Source organism: Heterodontus francisci, chromosome 16 (genome assembly GCF_036365525.1).
Source record: "Heterodontus francisci isolate sHetFra1 chromosome 16, sHetFra1.hap1, whole genome shotgun sequence".
In the NCBI taxonomy this organism is placed as follows: domain Eukaryota; kingdom Metazoa; phylum Chordata; class Chondrichthyes; order Heterodontiformes; family Heterodontidae; genus Heterodontus; species Heterodontus francisci.
Genome location: NC_090386.1, coordinates 59,409,867 through 59,427,691, shown reverse-complemented (window position 1 = coordinate 59,427,691; position 17,825 = coordinate 59,409,867). Strand labels below are relative to the sequence as shown.

At 42.5% G+C, this 17,825-nt stretch overlaps 1 protein-coding gene across 1 annotated transcript in view; it reads right to left on the bottom strand.

Moving 5' to 3' along the window:
- ada (adenosine deaminase) overlaps nucleotides 1–17,825 on the bottom strand; it is a 75,710-nt gene that overhangs the window by 43,544 nt on the left and 14,341 nt on the right. Inside the window, exon 4 of the mRNA XM_068048233.1 lies at nucleotides 2,650–2,793. Coding sequence (XP_067904334.1) covers nucleotides 2,650–2,793 — 144 coding nt within the window. The remainder of the gene's footprint in view (nucleotides 1–2,649; nucleotides 2,794–17,825) is intronic.

Below are 17,825 nucleotides of genomic sequence, written 5' to 3'. Positions count from 1 at the left end.
ACCGCACTTGAGGAAAGACGCGAGGGCATTGGAGAGAGAGTACAGAAGAGATTCACGAGAATGGTTCCAGGGATGAGGAATTTCAGTTATAAAGAGATTGGAGAAGTTAGGACTGTTTCCCTTGGAGAAGAGAAGGCTGAGAGGTGATTTGATAGAGCAATTCAAAATCATGAGAGATCTGGACAGAGTAGATAGAGAGAAACTGTTCCCTCTCGTGAGAGGATCGCGAATGAGAGGGCACAGATTTAAAGTATTTGGTAAGGGAAACAAAAGTGACACAAGGAAAAACTTTTTCATGCAGCGAGCAGTTAAGGTCTGGAATGCGCTGCCTGAGAACTTGGTGGAGGCAGGTTCAATTGAAGCATTCAAAAGGGAATTAGACGGTTATATGAAAAGGAAGAATATGCAGGGTTATGGGGAGAAGGCAGGGGAATGGAATTGAGGGAATTGCTCTTTCAGTGAGCTGGTGCAGACACGATGGGCCGAATGGCCGCCTTCTATGCTGTAACAGTTCTGTGATCTACACATAACTGAAATGTCTCATCTCTAGCACCATGCTGGAGAATGTCTTCTGCACCTTTTCCAAGGTCTTTCAAAAACAGCATATAAAGAGCAGTTTACAAACTTTACTATTCTTAGCATATCAAAGACAAAGATATTTCTCCTAAGCTATTTCAAACATAAAAGCGATCTTTGAAAATGGATGTTCACTTCTTATGTGGTGAAATATTGCCACAGAATGGATGGTCCAGTCTCCATGCTGGCTTCAGACTTAATGATGAGCTAGATGCCTGCAATGCCCAATAAGCCAACACAAAATAATTCTGGTGACTGAGCTGTTCAAAGTAGTACAGCTAATCATTGAGCTTGTCCCTTCTCATAGCTCCAGTTAACAACACGATTCAGAATGGTTTCGTACCATTTATATGGCACAGATCAGCGTATGGCATTCAGGAGCTTGTAATGAAATGTCAAAAGAAAGACAGTAATACATGGTGACACTCATAACTACATTAGGTAAATGTCTAATCTATTTTTCAAATAAATATGCTGGCTGTAACTGTCAAACTGTCACCTGTTAGCAATAGCGTTTAGGATCACAATAGCCTTAGCCATCAACCAAAGATTGCAAACAATTGCACATGGCAATAATGCCCACAGTTTCTTTAGATGCAGAGCTGTCATGTGTCACAAGAATTGATCATTACAAGATTCATTTTCATGTGCCAGGACCAGCAAGGTAAGCCAAGCTATTATTAGAACAAAGAAAACTGCTTCACTTTAATCATGGGAGTGACCCAAGAAACGATTGGCCATTGAATCTGTCAGTCATGGGTAAACTATTATAAGGCAGAGAGAATAATGAAACATCTAGATATCTATGTTATCAAAGGGAGTCAGTATGGACTTGGAGAGGTTTTGCTCTGCAACTTTACTGGAGTTGTTTTGAGGAAATAGAAAACAATGGAAGCTCTGTGGATGCAATTTATTTAGCTTGGGGATTCGTAAAATAGGGAAGAGCAAACTAAATAGCAAGAAAAATGTGGGCTGGTTTGGAAACAATGCTGATGAGCAGTACATGGAATTTAACAATTACAAGACAGAGGGTAGGGAAGTAAACAGTGGGAATATAAACTAAGTGGCTCTGTGCTATAGATCAAGACAGGAAAGAAATCAGAGCTATTGGTGTGTAGCCTGTTGTACAAACTACTGCCTCCTGGGATTTGTACTCTACGTTTTCCTTACTGTTGCTGTGCAATGAACTTGCATTGCTCACCAGAAACGCTGTAGAACATGCAGGATGCTGTACTGTGAAATCTAGGCATTGGAGGCAGTGCAACCGAATGGATACCTTGCTTTAGACATGTTAGCTATGAGAGAACATTGAAGAGCCTTGGATTGTTTACTCCAACAAAAGTACAGAGGATATATTGTTCATGGATTAAAGATCCTTAAGAAAACAGACAGATTGAACTCCAATACTATGCTTGAGAATACCATAAATTCTAGCATCAGGGGTCTCAGCTCCAGCAAAGAGGAATGATGCAGACTACTTAATGCAGAATGTGGGGATCATGGACAGACTGTCCAGGGAGGCAATCTTAACAGATATTGTAGAGAAAATTCAGGGAGAACTGTGTAGATCAAGAGTGAATAACTGAGAGGTATCAGTTTTTGAGACCAACCAGATGGACTGCTGAGTATTTTCCAGTGTTATACTTTCCCATGTAAACAAACACAATTATTTACAATCTTTGCTGAAAGCCTTCATCATATTTCATATATTTCATTGAATGAAACTCCTATAATAAAAGGACTACACCATATAAACTGCATTAAAGTAATTGGCAAAATGACTGCCTGCTGCAATTCAGGGAAGGCAGTTTCACTGTGTCCTTTCACCTGTACTGAATGTTAAAGTTAGTTTGGGTACTGTTATTTCTGGTCACATCTTGGTGTAGGAAATCATATGAATTATGGAACAAATAAATTCTCTAAAATTGCTGAGTGATTTATTACAGTATTCAACAGCCCTTTGCAATTTAACCAATAATAGAAACTGAAGAAACCTTTAAAAATATAATAGTTAAAACATTTTTGCCAAAATACTAAAATAAAATTGCTCAGTAATGTATTTTGAATACTTACGGCTCTTGGTCCCAAGGGATGGGAACAACATTGGAGTTGGCCAGTAAATGAGGACAGTATCTTGCTTCAAAATATATAACACCCTCTTTTGCTTTCATTTGCACAAGCTCATAAGCTATTCTTTTCACAGCTTCTCTGTCTCCGCTACATGCAGGAAAACAAAATAAAAATCAATTATTTTAGCCTGACAGTAATCAAAATCTTGGACACTTGAACATTGGCATGTAAACCAAACAGTACATATAGGTGAGATTTCATTGGAGTATTTTTTTGAAAATGCCATCAGCTGACCTGCAACAAATGGGCAAATAATGTATTTCTGGGACAGCAGCAGCAGATTTGGGGCAAAAAGCTCACCATGACCAATAATGGCATTCCCAGGGCTTAGCACAAATAGAAACAGGTTGTAACGGGTTGGCTAGGTTGATTAGGGACCAAAAAGGACATCTATGTGTGGAAGCAGAAGGCATGGCTGAGGTACTAAAGAGTAATTTGCACCTGTTTTTACTAAGGACAAGGATACTGCGGAAGTCATGGTGAAAGGAGGTCATTGAGATACTAGATGGGCTAAAAATTGATAGAGGTGGTACTGGAAAGGCTTGCTGTACTTAAAGTTGAAAGTCACCAGGACCAGATAGAATGCATCCAAGGATGCCGAGGGAATTAAAAGGTGGAAACTAGACACATCCTGGCCATAATCTTCCAATCCTCCTTAGATATGGGGTGCTACCAGAGGACTGGAGAATTGCAAATGTCACACCCTTGTTCAAAAATAGGTGCAAGGATAAACCCAATTACAGACCATTAGTTTAATCTTGGTGGTGGGAAAGCTTTTAGAAATGATAATCCGAGACAATATTAAGCAAGCAAACAGTCACTTGGACAAGTGTGAATTAGTTAAGGGCAAATTGAGTTTAACTAACTTGATTGAGTTTTTTGATGAGGCAACAGAGAGACTTTTGATAAAGTGTCACATTAACAGATTTGCCAGCAAAGCTGAAGCCCATGGAATGAAAGGGACAATGACAGAATGGATACAAAGTTGCTTGAGTGACAGGAAACAGAATAACGGTGAACGGTTGTTATTCGGACTGGAGGAAGGTATACAGTGGTGTTCTCCTGGGGTCGGTAGTGGGACCACTGCTTCACTCGATATATGTTAATGATCTACACTTAGACATACAGGCTGCAATTTCAAAATTTGTGGATGACACAAAACTTGAAGTATTGTGAACTGCGAGGAGGATAGTGATCGGCTTCAAGTGGACATAGGCTGGTGGAATGGGCAGACGTGACAGATGCAATTTAACATGGAGATGCATTTTGGAAGAATAAATGAGGAGAGGCAATATAATCTAAAGGGTTCAATTCTAAAGAGGGCGGAGGAACATAGACCTGGAAGTATGTGCGCAGAAATTGTTGAAGGTGACAGGGCAGGTTGGGAAAGTGGTTAAAAAGGCATATGGGATCCTCAGCTTTATAAATAGAAGCTGAGGGTACAAAAGCAGGAAACTTATCAACTTTTATGAAACACTGCTGCAGCCTCAAATGGAGTACATGTTCAATTCTGGGCACCACACTTTTAGAAGGATGTGAAGGCTTTCAACAGGGTGCAGAAAAGATTTACACGAATATTTCCAGGAATGAGGGACTTCAGTTAAGGCAGACAGCTTGGAAAAGCGAGGGTTGCTCTTCTTAAAGAGAAGGTTGAGAGGAAATTTGATAAGAGCTGTTCAAAATCATGAGGGGTCCAGACAATAGTAGATAGAAAGAAACTGTTCGCGTTGGCAGAAGGATCGACAACCAAAAGGACACAGATTTAAAGTGATTGACAAAAAACCCAAAGGCAACATCAAGAAATTTTAAAAAAACAGAGTGTTTACAATCTGGAATGTACTGCCTGAAAGGGTGCTAGTGGCCAAATCATTCAATCATAGCTTTTAAATGGGAATTGTGGAAAATGAAGGGAAAAAATTGCAAGTTATGGGGAAAGGGCAAGGGAGTAGGTCTAGATAAATTGCTCTTGCAGAGAGCGGACATGGGCTCGAAAGCTTAATGGCCTCCTTCTGTACAGTAAACATTCTATGATTCTATGAGCTGGGAATGCTACATGGTCAGGAGGTTTGATTTCCTGCAACAGTGATTGCTACCAATCAGAAGCTTAGGGGCAACCAAAGCGGCTGGGCATAATGGCTCCATTCAGCAATTCACGATCTTGCCATGCAAGATAGCCTGATTAAGAAAGAGAGCTCTGTAATATCAATAAAAGGTGACAAGTACATCAATGAAGGATAACTTGTGGCCCAAATCTGGGAGCAGATGAACAGGTGTGTTATGCAATTTGTGGCAACATCTCAATAGGTTGTCTGTCAAAGCATCTTGTGTTGCTCATTGTCAACTTGATACAACAAACAAACATTGCCAAATGTTCATGGTTCTAAATGCACAGGCATGCTTGTGTTTTCCCATGGCACTAGATAATCTAGCTTAATGAAACAGTTGGCAGTCACCCATTATTTGTGGAAAGTAACAAGCACAATATTGCTCTTCGTCATGGCACTTGTTAGCCCACATTTTCACACATCTCTTTTTTTAAAATTTAGAGATACAGCATTGAAACAGGCCCTTCGGCCCACCGAGTCTGTGCCGACCAACAACCACCCATTTATACTAATCCTACATTAATCCCATATTCCCTACCACATCCCCACCATTCTCCTACCACCTACCTACACTAGGGGCAATTTACAATGGCCAATTTACCTATCAACCTGCTTTGGCTGTGGGAGGAAACCAGAGTACGCAGTGGAAACCCACGTGGTCACAGGGAGAACTTGCAAACTCCGCACAGGTAGTACCCAGAACTGAACCCGGGTCGCTGGAGCTGTGAGGCTGCGGTGCTAACCGCTGCGCCACCCTACCCTGTTACAACACAAACATTTTATATCTTTTCAGGAGGCAGCTATATAGTTAGACTGGGGAGAGGGGCAGGGGAGAGGGGCAGGGAGAGGTCAAAGCTGTGACCTTGGACTCCATACGAGAACAAATCATTAACATTTTTAGGTAGAGACAATAGAGGCCTCTCGAAGCTCATGATTAAATTTCCTTTCCATATGTCTTTTGTTACTGAATTACTTTCTTATACACAAACAGAAATATGTGTTTCTATGCACTGCAATGTCTTGCCATGTGAAGCAATGTTTTAAAGATGTCTTACTGCAAGTATTGTAAAGGTTGTTCTTCCCTAGATGGCCAAGAGGAAGCTTCCATGTCCAATAATTGGCTTCAACTAAGTACCTCTCAGCACTGTGCATCCCCACTCCTGCAGCTCGAAACACAATCACAAGTGGAGTCACTGCAATGGGGTGGGGCAGGAACACAGGAAATGGGAGCAGGAGTAGACCATTCGGCCCCTCAAGCTTACTGCACCATTCAACTAGATCATGGCTGATCTACCTCAACGCCATTTTCCTTCACCGTCCCCATATCCCTAGATATCTTTAATATTTAGAAGTCTATCCATTGCTGTCTGGAACATACTCAATGACTGAGCCTTCACATCCCTCTGGGGTAGAGAATTTCAAAGATTCACCACCCTCAGTAAAGAAATTCCTCCACATCTCAGTCCTAAATGGCCTACCTCTTATTGCAGAATGGAACATTTCAAACCTCACAATGTCTGCCTAAAAATGCACTTTGGCATATAATCAGCAATTCATGGGAGTAATTCAAAAATGTGCTAAGCCCACAACTCACATCAGTGTAGTGCTGCATGACCACCTGACCAAGATACAGAATATGACAAAATAAAAGCAAAACACTGCAGATGCTGGAAATATGAAATAAAAACAAAGTGCTGGAAATACTCAGGGGGTCAGGCAGTAATTGTGGAGAGAGAAGCAGAATTAACATTTCAGGTCACAGACCTAAAACGTTAGCTCCTTCTCTCTCCAGTTACTGCCTGATCTCCTGAGTATTTCCAGCACTCTGTTTATACAGAATGTGACTATTCCAGTGCCCTCTGCAGCAATGCCCCCCTGCCCCAATTCCAATAATCAGTTGAGCTTTTAAACACAAGCAGTCACCATGACAAATGTTATTAGCTTACATAAACATTGGGCTTCAACCGATCTGTCTGGATTCAACTTTTCAACAACAACAAAAAATCAGCTTAAGAGCTTCAAGGCTTCAAGAATGCTATTCTTATGCAGCAGTCTGTTCGAAGTCCAAAAGCACTGAAGAATTGTCCAGCTGCAGGGAAGTCACAGGAGCTATCACTTGGCTGTCTGTATCCCAGACATATTAGCCCAGTCACCCACTGTACCACTTGCAGTCACAGTTGAGAGTGTAGAAAAATGCTTTGAGGTCCTTCCAAAATCTTAATGTAGGTCAGTGTCTTTTGATAGGCTCTGATACAAGAACCTGGCCCTGTTCACAGGTGATGTAAGGATGGACCTGAATGGAGCTTCTACAGAGCAAACACACCTGCTTGGCCTGCCTCCACTGATACTTGTCCTCCTAAATTTGCAAAGAGAAAAATATACCCAGAGAATGTCCATTGCTGTATGTAAATGTGCTCACCAATAGCTTCAACTGTACAGACAAAGATGCTGTATAATTTTTTACAAAACCTGCCAATAAGGCTAATTCCTACCTTCCTTTGTCCAACAAGGCTAAACTACTGCAGCAACAGTTAAGTGTTGAGATACAGGAAAAACATTGTGCTTTTAGCAGCAAGAGTCCAGCTAAAAACACTCCCCTTTGCAGTGCCCATTTTACAATGGGCCATCAGTACCTTCACCACATGGACTGCAATGGTTCAGGGTGGTGGTCACCACCCCATTCTCAAGTGCAATTAAGAATGGGTAATAAATGTTAAGCCTTGCCAGTGATGCCCACATCCTGTGACTGAATCAATATATTTTTAAAAAGACACTGCTCAGGCAATAAGATCAAATTTTTGGCATCTCCATTTATTAACAGAATTAGGCTTTTAACCCACCTTGCACCCAGTGAGTACTTTCAGATTGCAATGATGTGCAGACTGTTAATTAAAATAGGCATCAGGCTTCCATGCAAATGCATTTTGGGCATCTCATTATTCAGCCTACAAAAAGCAGCTAGTACTTGTGAAATGTATGTACAAGTTGCCTTCATCTCTTTAGTAATTTTCCATTGATTCTTTACAGCTAATCAGGGTAATTCTGCAATCTCATACTCCCAATGGGGAGCCATGCTCACAAGGAACATAGGATGGAGAATCAGGGGAAAATGCTGTAGTTCTAGCTCTGACTTGGTGTCTCATTGGGAGCACAAGATGGCAGAAATACCATACATTCTCAATTATTTTCCTTTCCAATTCCACTTTCCTCAAGAGCTTACTGGTATACAGTTCCACATGTACCAGTTGCCCTTCAATGGCCAGCATTGGGGAAGGTGACAAGCAGCCTGCCTGTCCCAGGCCAATTGAGGCCCTTAAGTGGCCAATTAATTGCCACTTAAGGACCTCCTCCTGCTGCTGGTTACTTACCAGCAACAAACAAGCACTTCAGCACCTGAGCAGGTTGCCCAGTAAAACCTGGCTGGGTGTGGGGGAGGGGTGGGAGAAGAACCCTTCTGATTGAGCACCCTGTGCCTGCCTCATGGACAGTACCCCCCACCCTCCCCCAAGCAGCACAGGCCACTCCCACTAAAACTACCCCACCCCCTCACCAGGGTCCAGCCGATTCTCTCTGGTGAGGCCCGATCCCCACTTGTTCCCAGGCCGGTGTCCATCGTAGCACCTCTCGCTGGATGCAGTCCCAGCAGTGGTCACCACTTCCAGTGTTGCTTCTGGGACTGAAGAACTGCTGGCCCTCTGATTGGTCAGCAGCTCTTGGAGGTGGGACTTTCTGCCTCGAGGGGCCAAAGTCCCGAGCGAGGTCAATTAAGGGCCTGGGCCACGCAAAATTGCTGCATGGCTTCCAGGCCTAGCAGGGCAGACTTGCCCCTAATATTTTAGACAGTAGATTGAGCCATGCCTCAAAGTAAAGTTCCAGGCAATGGCTCACCAATTGGTCATTACTTTGATGATTCTTGACATCAATTGCTGGTAGGCTATTCAATTGCGTTGGCAATCATAACCAAGCCTAATTTTGTCCCTCACTCAGTATTCACATGCATGTACTTTCAAGTAGGGATTGTAATATAGCAATAAGGAGCAGAAACACTGGCTGATTTTTTTCTTCAGTAACCCATGATCATTATTGTTTACTGTAGTACTTCTCTGCCGTCTCACTGCACAGCATACCCAATGTATGAACGTCGGAGTCTGCTGGACTGAAATGCAAAGATGGAGGTCATGGACCTTTGTGACCATGTGCCATTAGCAGGGCCTTGCATGGAACAGCTAATTTATTAGTAAACTGCAGGTGCACAGCCCATTTAAAATCAATGGACAGAAAAATCATAAGTATCTGGTTACATTCCCGCTCAGTAGGAGGCACAGGGTCTTGGAAAATTTCAGCCGGAGACTTTACCTCTGAGCTATTACAGTTATTAGCATCAAAGAGTATATTTAGCGCTGAAAGGTCACATTTTGCAACATGAGTAGGAATAGGAAATACTTGGCAACAACAATTATGATTGGACTTTAACCTCTAAAGTCAACTACGATTAGAATAAAAATGGAACTGAATTGAAAATCTTCAAACCAAATGCAGAATATGAAGTACACATTTCACATCTCTTATGAGTATACAGTAGAATGCGAAAGGGCTGATCTTCTCATACCTATATGCAAGAGCAATTCCTATGCAGACATCTTCAGCTACCGATCTTCCTGTCAGGGCTCATTATCATGAAGCAATACACAATGGGTTTGGAACAAACCAGGACCGAACGATCCAAGATTTGAACTCTGCTAAGTTAGCGGAGCTCAGCTGGAACGGAGATAGGCGTTGTACAATTTACCGTGGCACACTTTGATTATTGTGGGTGGAGGAAAAGAAAACAAAATCAGCCAGGGTTACTGCTGTGATTGATATGCAGTGATTAGTGCTGGAAAGTGTGTAAATGCGAACTCAGGTGAGAACAGCTTACGGCTAAAAAGTCTGCCAACACCAACTCTAGGCCCATAGATGAAGATTTACCACTTGGACCAGGTACAGGAAGGCACCCAGCATCCATTCAACCATATCCCAACAACTTCAGATAAAGGGGCAAAGAATAAAAAAATTACCAAAAGATAGCCTCTTATAAATTCCTTCTGCATGATGTACCAATACAGCAAATAACTAAAGCACTAGCTATTGAGTGATGAAATGCAGACATGCAGCACAATTAATGACACAATGAGCTTGCAAGGCTGTGCATAGAAGCAAGATGCCTCATCATAGGGGAGGAGAACAGTAAATCAACATCTCAGCAGCAGATTACATAATTCAACAATACACCTTGCTATCCTCATCTAGATATATGGTGCCTGTTCTGGAGAGAAGAAAGCAGCAAAATGAATCTAGGAAGAAAACCAGCTGCTGTATGAATTCTACATTTTCAGCATATACATGGGAGCCTCAACTAGAACCTTGTATTCAATACACATCATATAAATACACACACACGCTTTGTTATTCACTTGTGTCAACACTAAGTCGTCTCTTAGGCCCTTGAATGCCAGTTATTTTGCCATCCTAATTGCTGATTAATGAGGAAACTGGGTGGACTCAGCTGATTTTATTTTATAGTTAAATGCACTTTCAAAACTATCAGGAGAGGAACACTGCTTTAAGAAACAAAACATAATTATATATCAATGATTTTTAAAAAAAAACTTCATCTTCATTTTACACTTACTACAAATACTACCATATGCCATTAGCCCTTTCCTGTGCCAACTGGACACATTTTCCACATGCAAATCACCACTCACTACAAAAAGACATGACCTTCCTTCTGAAAGCAACATACTGGTGCTGATTGCCAGACAACTGGCACAGAATATCAGCTTGGCTCAATTGGTAGAGTCTTGCCTCCAGTCCAGCTCAAGAGTTGGAATCCCATTCTAGGAGCCAAGTATTTAAACCAGGTTGTCACTGTGTAGTAATGAAGGAAGGCTGCTTTTAGATCAATTGTTTAATATTCACCTGCTGGGCGACAGTTTAAGACTCCATATCACTATTGATAGAGAAGAAAGTTGCTAACTTCTTCCCTCAACCACCAAAAACAGAGTACCTGATTATTCAGTCAGTTTTTGCGGCATGTTGCCGTCAGCAAATTGGCCACCAGGCACTTCACAATAATTGTATATGAGGCAAATTGGGACATTTGACATGTGATTAAGCACTATCAAAATACAAGCCTACTTTTCTTTTACTAGCCACAATAGTTTCCACTGCTTCTATATTGTTACACCCTCAAAACAGGTCAATTATATCACTTGTGGGACCTGGCTTTTTGCACATTGGCTGCTTTTGGAAATGCTGAAGACATGAAAGATGTACACAAATGCAGGTTATTTCTTTCTGATTGAAAAGGTCAATGGGAGACCATATCCATTTTTGTACCAATGAATGCAGCATAAAACTGCTCAATTAAACAAAACTAAAATGTACTATAATATACAATGTTCTGTTTCCTCATTATACAGACTCTAACAATTAAACTTTGTGCATGCTACTTGAGGGTTAGATATTCATAGGTAATTAAATGGAAAAAGTACTGTGTACTTCTGATTCATAAAGCACAATTGCATTAAGAGTGTCTGGATACAGTGAAATATACAGACCTCTATCTGCATGGAAGCAAATTTCAACTGCAAACTGCATAATAAATGGTTAAGAGAATTACAGGCAGTAATTCAAATCAAGCAATTCAGAAATCAATAGTGATTGACATTTTAAAATCACCAATCTTCAACACAGCCTTACCAGTTTAACTCTACAGCCTCAAACATTATCCTTTATATTCTGCATCATTTTACTTAAAAAAAAAAATCTGGCAGGCATACCCATAAAGGCAGTGTTATGTCAGTGAGAGGATAAAATAGCAAAAGGCTGCATTTGCTGGCAATGCAATCACTAGGTGGCAGAGTACTGGCACATGCACAAATGCAGCCTCATCGACTGAAAACGTCACTCTGCGATGTCTCTTGCAGTAGTCAGTAATAAAGATGGCGCTGCTCAATTTGACAAACAAAAATTGAATCCAAACTCTCTCAATGGCTGCGATCACTGTCACCATCCCACCCCCAATAGTACCCCGCTCCCTCCCACCGTCAACGCTTCTCTTTGCCGTTCCCTCCCTTGCCGCTTCCCCCCTCCACTACCCCACTGCGTCCCTTCCGCTCCCATTGGTAGCTTGCTCCCCGCCTCGCTGCATTTCCCCCCTCGGCACTTTGGCCACTTGCTCCCCACCACGCTGCCCGGAGAAAGAGTGGGAGGTGGGTGGGGGTGAGCAGCGAAGTGGAAAGTGCAACAAGTTCTGTATGTTGAGCCATTCAACTTAAATGAGATGCATGGAGTCCAGTTTGGTCTGGGGGCACGGTTTTAAAATTAGGGGACACCCTTTTAGATGGGGACAGTTTTTTTCTCAGAGGATTGCGTGACTTTGGAACTCTGCCTCAGAAGGTGGTGGAGGCAGGAACATTGATTAGTTTTAAGGTGGATAGATAGATTCTGGTTAGGCAAGAGAATCAAGGGATAGAAACATAGAAAATAGGAGCAGGAGTAGGCCATTTGGCCCTTTGAGCCTGCTCATTCATTCATTGCGATCATGGTTGATCATCCAACTCCGTAACCTGTTCCCGCTTTTGCCCCATATCCTTAGATATAGCTCTTGGGGCAAAAAGGATCAAATTCCTTCTTGAAAACATAATGTTTTGGCCTCAACCGCTTTCTGTGGTAGCGAATTCCACAAGCTCACCACTCGGTGAAGAAATTTCTCCTCATCTCAGTCCTGAAAGGTTTACCCTGTATTCTTAGACCAGGACCCCTGGTTCTGGACTCCCCCACTATCGGGAATATCCTTCCTGCACCTAGCCTGTCAATAACCCTGTTAGAATTTTATAGGTTTCTAGGAGATCCCCCCTCACTCTTCTGAACTCCAGTGAATATACGCCTAACCGACTCAATCCCTCCTCATACGTCAGTTCCGCCATCCCAGGAATCAGTCTGGTAAACCATCGCTGCATTCCCTCTATAGCAAGAACATCCTTCCTCAGATAAGGAGGCCAAACTGCACACAATATTCAAGGTGTGGCCTCACCAAGGCCCTGTATAATTGCAGCAAGACATCCCAGTTCCTGTACTCAAATACTCTCGCTACGAAGGCTAACAAACCATTTGCCCTTTTTACTGCCTGTTGCACCTGCATGCTTACCTTCAGCGGCTGGTGTAGGAGAACACCCAGATCTCGTTGCATATTCCCCTCTCAGTTTATAGCCAGATAATAATCTGCCTTCTGGTTTTTGCTACCAAAGTGAATAACCTCACATTTATCCACATTGTACTGCATCTGCCCACTCACTCACTTGGTCCAAATCACCCTGAAGCCTCTCTGCATCCTCCTCACAACTCACCCTCCCATCCAGTTTTGTGTCATCTGCAAATTTAGAGATATTACATTTAGCTCCCTCATCTAAATCATTAATATATATTGTGAATAGCTGGGGTCCTAGCACCGATCCCTGCGGTACCACACTAGTCACTGCCTGCCATTTGGAAAAAGACCCGTTTATCCCTACTCTGTTTCCTGTCTGCCAACCAATTTTCTGTCCATTGTAATACACTACCCCCAATCCCATGTGCTTTAATTTTACATGCTAATCTCTTATGTAGGACTTTGTTGAAAGCCTTGAAAGTCCAAATAAATCACATCCACTGGCTCCTCGTCATCACCTCTACTTGTTACATCCTCAAAGAATTCTAGTAGATTTGTCAAGCATGATTTCCCTTTCGTAAATCCATGCTGACTCTGTCCGATTCTACCACTGTTCTCCAAGTGCTCTGCTATAAAATCTTTGACAATGGACTCTAGAATTTTCCCCACTACTGACATCAGGCTGACTGGTCTATAATTCCCTACTTTCTCTCTACCTCCCTTTTTAAATAGTGGGGTTACATTAATTACCCTCCAATCTGTAGGAACTGTTCCAGAGTCTATCAAATCTTTAAAGATGACCACCAATGCATCCACTATTTCTAGGGCCACTTCCTTATCAGGCTCTGGGGATTTATCGGCCTTCCATCCCATCAATTTCCCCAACACCATTTCTCTACTAATACGGATTTCTTCAGTTCCTCTCTCACTAAACCCTGTGTTCCCCAACATCTCTGGTATGATATTTGTGTCCTCCTTTGTGAAGACAGAACCAAAGTATGCATTTAGTTGGTCAGCCATTTCTTTGTTCCCCATAATAAATTCCCCTGTTTCTGACTGTAAGGGACCTACATCTGTCTTCACCAATCTTTTTCTGTTCACATACCTATAGAAACTTTTACAGTCAGTTTTTATGTTCCCTGCAAGCTTACTATCGTACTCTATTTTCCCCTTCTTAATCAATCCCTTGGTCCTCCTTTGCTGAATTCTAAATTGCTCCCAATCCTCAGGGCTGTTGTTTTTTCTAGCAGATATCGGGGGTAGATGGGAGCGTGGAATTCGAAACAAACAGATCAGCCATGATCTTATTGAATGGTGGAGCAGACTCGAGGGTCTGAATGGCCTATTTCTGCTCCTAATTTGTATGTTCGTAGATTTATTACAGCTAGGCTAGTATGTACATTACTGAGCAAACGATTTACAGAGCCTTCCTCTAGGTGTTACAGTTGCAGAGTGACTGGCTTTGTGTCACATAACTACATCCTGGTACTTAGCTCATTAGCATACTAAGATCTTCAAGGGAGATCACTCTTAAAGACAATCATACAACATCCCCTTTCTTTACAAAATCTTATATGCTAAAAGTAAAAACATTAGATTTCAGAATTATTTACTGACACAAGGATAGAGATTATGAAATTTACACATACAGAAGCTGAAGAGTCCATATATTGTTTTGGTGGTTTGATAACTCTTGCTTGGAGAATTTGTGTCTCAGCTGTTGCTGTTTTTTGAGGTTTCTCTTTCAGCTTTCAGTCTCCGTTGCTCTGCCTTCAGCCTGTTAACATACACTATTGCTTTTCTCAGGATGACCACTTTTGAGGCCTTGCCATTCTTGAAAAGTTCCAACACCTCATCTTCAAGAGCCAGTCAATGCTGGAACTCATTCCTCCTCTGACTCTTCAGGACATCACATGTCCTTCCCCTCTCCTCATCCTCTGCACCTGAAGGCCTGGAGCTTCGGATCGAGGACTTGGTGGGGGGGAGCGGGGAGGGGTATACTTTGCCTCATGGCAGTACCTGTCCATTCTGGCTTGTTGCGGTGCTGGCTGTTCTCTAGAGAGCACAAGTGAAGGCGCAACATAGTGCGCTGTTGTTGGATTTCCAGACTGCACCATTTGATCCTGGACAGAGTCTGCGAGCGGGTTCCACTCCTTGCAGATTTCCCCTTGGGAATGCTCCCCACTGCCAGTCTTTGCTTCCCAGTAGTGACGTCAATTTCCTCTTTGGAGTTGCTGGAGTGAGAGGAAACACTGCTTGTTGAAAAAGAACTTTCACCATCTGATTTTGGATCTTCATTCTCTCAGCGTGGTATCTAAGAAGGGGCTGATACTCTCCAAATGAGAACCACTGAGATCCTGGAAGAATTGTGATTCATTGCAGGCACCCTTGGTCTCTTCTGCTGTAATGGGTACCTTGGTGACCTTGGATGGTTATGATGTTGAGGTCCTTACAAGCTGGTAGTCTTGCCACTGCTGGTCCACTCATGTCTATGAGGTAGAATATTTGAGATTTCCATGCCAACTTGCTATAGATGCATTGCATGGTTAGTATGCCACTGCAAGGGATGGGTGACCCATTATATGCAGATAACTTCACAATTGTCAGTTGTATCATTGATTTCCAACGACTCCGGTACATATCCTTCAGGATTTGGACTGGTAGGATATCTGCATGAGCTCTGGTGTCAATCTTAACCGAGTGCATGCTTGCCAGCTTTCTTTGGGCATGTGATGTTAATAGTAGCAAAAACTTCCAGTTGTTTTACTTTATCAACATGATGTAGCAGGTTTACAATGTGAAATGCCTGCTCGTCTTCTGACCAAGAATCACTTGTCTTGAGTCTTGCCTCAGGTCTGTTTCATTGAGTTTATGCAGGTCTCTGGTGCTCTCCTTGCTGCTGTGCCTGTCTGTTTGTGTCAATTGTGACTTCTGGCTGCGTATTTGGAGCCAGATTTCTTGCATAGGTGGGCCCAGTGCCCGTTTGAACTGCACGCCTGGCACAGGTCTTGAAATGCAGGACAGCTTCACGGTGAGTGGGACAAACCACACAGCTTGCTTTCTCTTTTCAACCTGGTTATCATGCCGATACTGTTGGCTGCACCTATTGCTTACAGATGCTGTTGTCCAGCCACAATGGCTTTGCATTTCCTGCCATCTTCTAGCAGTGCATCAATGTTGTGAGCTTTCTTTCCCCCTGCCCTAAGAGGTCTTTCTGAAATGCTTCAATGGGTGTTGAGACAACCACCAGCTTCATTAGTCGTTGGCCGCTCAGTTTCTGAAAAATCGCATTCGTTGCCCTTGCTACAGCATCTACTGATGAACTGGTCTATTGATTCCTGTGGCTGTTGCCTGTAGGACATCAATTCCAGGTGATGAATTCTAAAATACGCTCTTCATGAGAGCCGATCTTCTAGTATTTCCATATTTTTGTGGGATCTTTCTGGTCCGCTTCAGATAAGACAGAGGTATTGATTGTGTAACTTGTCATTTCCAACTGCTATTAGTATTTTTTACAGCCTGTTTTCCTGGTTCTGCAATCACTTGGTCTGTGAAGCATAATTGCATTCTTGGTTTGAAAAGTTGGAACTCGGATAGGATATCTACTGCTTTCCAGTACATGCTGGGAAATTTGGTATTCATCTTCCTGCTGTTCCTTTGCTTAAAACTTGCTTTAAGACTTGTTCTATGATTCTGCACTGTTTCCCCTTTAAGAAATTGTTTACATTAGCTGCTGTGATGGACAGGAGGTGTATGACAGTCCTCTATTCATCTTGCTTGCAGCACTTAAGCCTATCTGTTTACACAACTGTTCAGTAGGCAGTTCAATTGCTTATTTTTTGCTAGTTTTTTCACACTCGAGTGTTTTAATGCTTTTTTAAAAAAAAAACTTTGGTTGCATGAAGGGGGACTCTGCAGTGATCGGGGTTTTCCTATGCTTTTTGCAATCAGATGCCTCCTGTAACGTCGCTGATCTCGATCAGCCTGGGAAGGGAGGTGGGTCTTCCCCTTTTTTTTCCCCCTCATGGAGTCTTTAGAAAAAGATGACTCCTTTAAGCACTTCAAGGCTCTTTTTTTTTTTTTATAAACTGTATCCCTCAATCGTTGGCACAATGAATCACCCAATTTACTTGCAGCCTAACATTCTGAATTCTATCTTCTACAGCTGGAGGTAGGTTCTTTGTTCCACTTTTTAGGCCAGTGTTTCTGTTGAACTTTCTAGCCAGTGGCTGTAGGAAGGGTAGTTTTTACAGCTGTTTTACTGGTGGTCTTCAATCTCAGACTTTGTCTTCTCACCACAGCTGCCACCATTGGAGTTCTTGATCTTGTCTGATGCAACATAAATGAGATGCCTGGAGTCCAGTTATGCTGAAGATCTCAAACAGGTTTATTACAGCTAAACTGAGATATACAGCACAGAACAAACTATTTACAGAACCTTCCTCTAGGTGTCACAGTTGCAGAGTGACTCTGGCTTTGATTCACATGACTGCATCTTAGTACTTAGCTCACTAGCATTCTAAGATCTGAAAGGCACATCACTCTTAAAGGCATTCATAGAACAGGCAGCAAGCAGCCAATAGGGGAAAGTGGCGAAGCGGGATTGAGCTGCGAGTAGTTGGGAGGGGGAAAGCAGTGATTGAGATGGGGATGGCAGAAAGGAGCGGGATACTGTTCGGGGGAATGGAGGCAGTGATGGAGGGATGAGGATGTCATTGCATGGTGACCTCAGCATGCGCAAACATGCATTCATACTGGCAAACTTTTGCACACACTGATTATGTCCACGATCGTTCTGCACATGTTCTGCATTGTTAGGA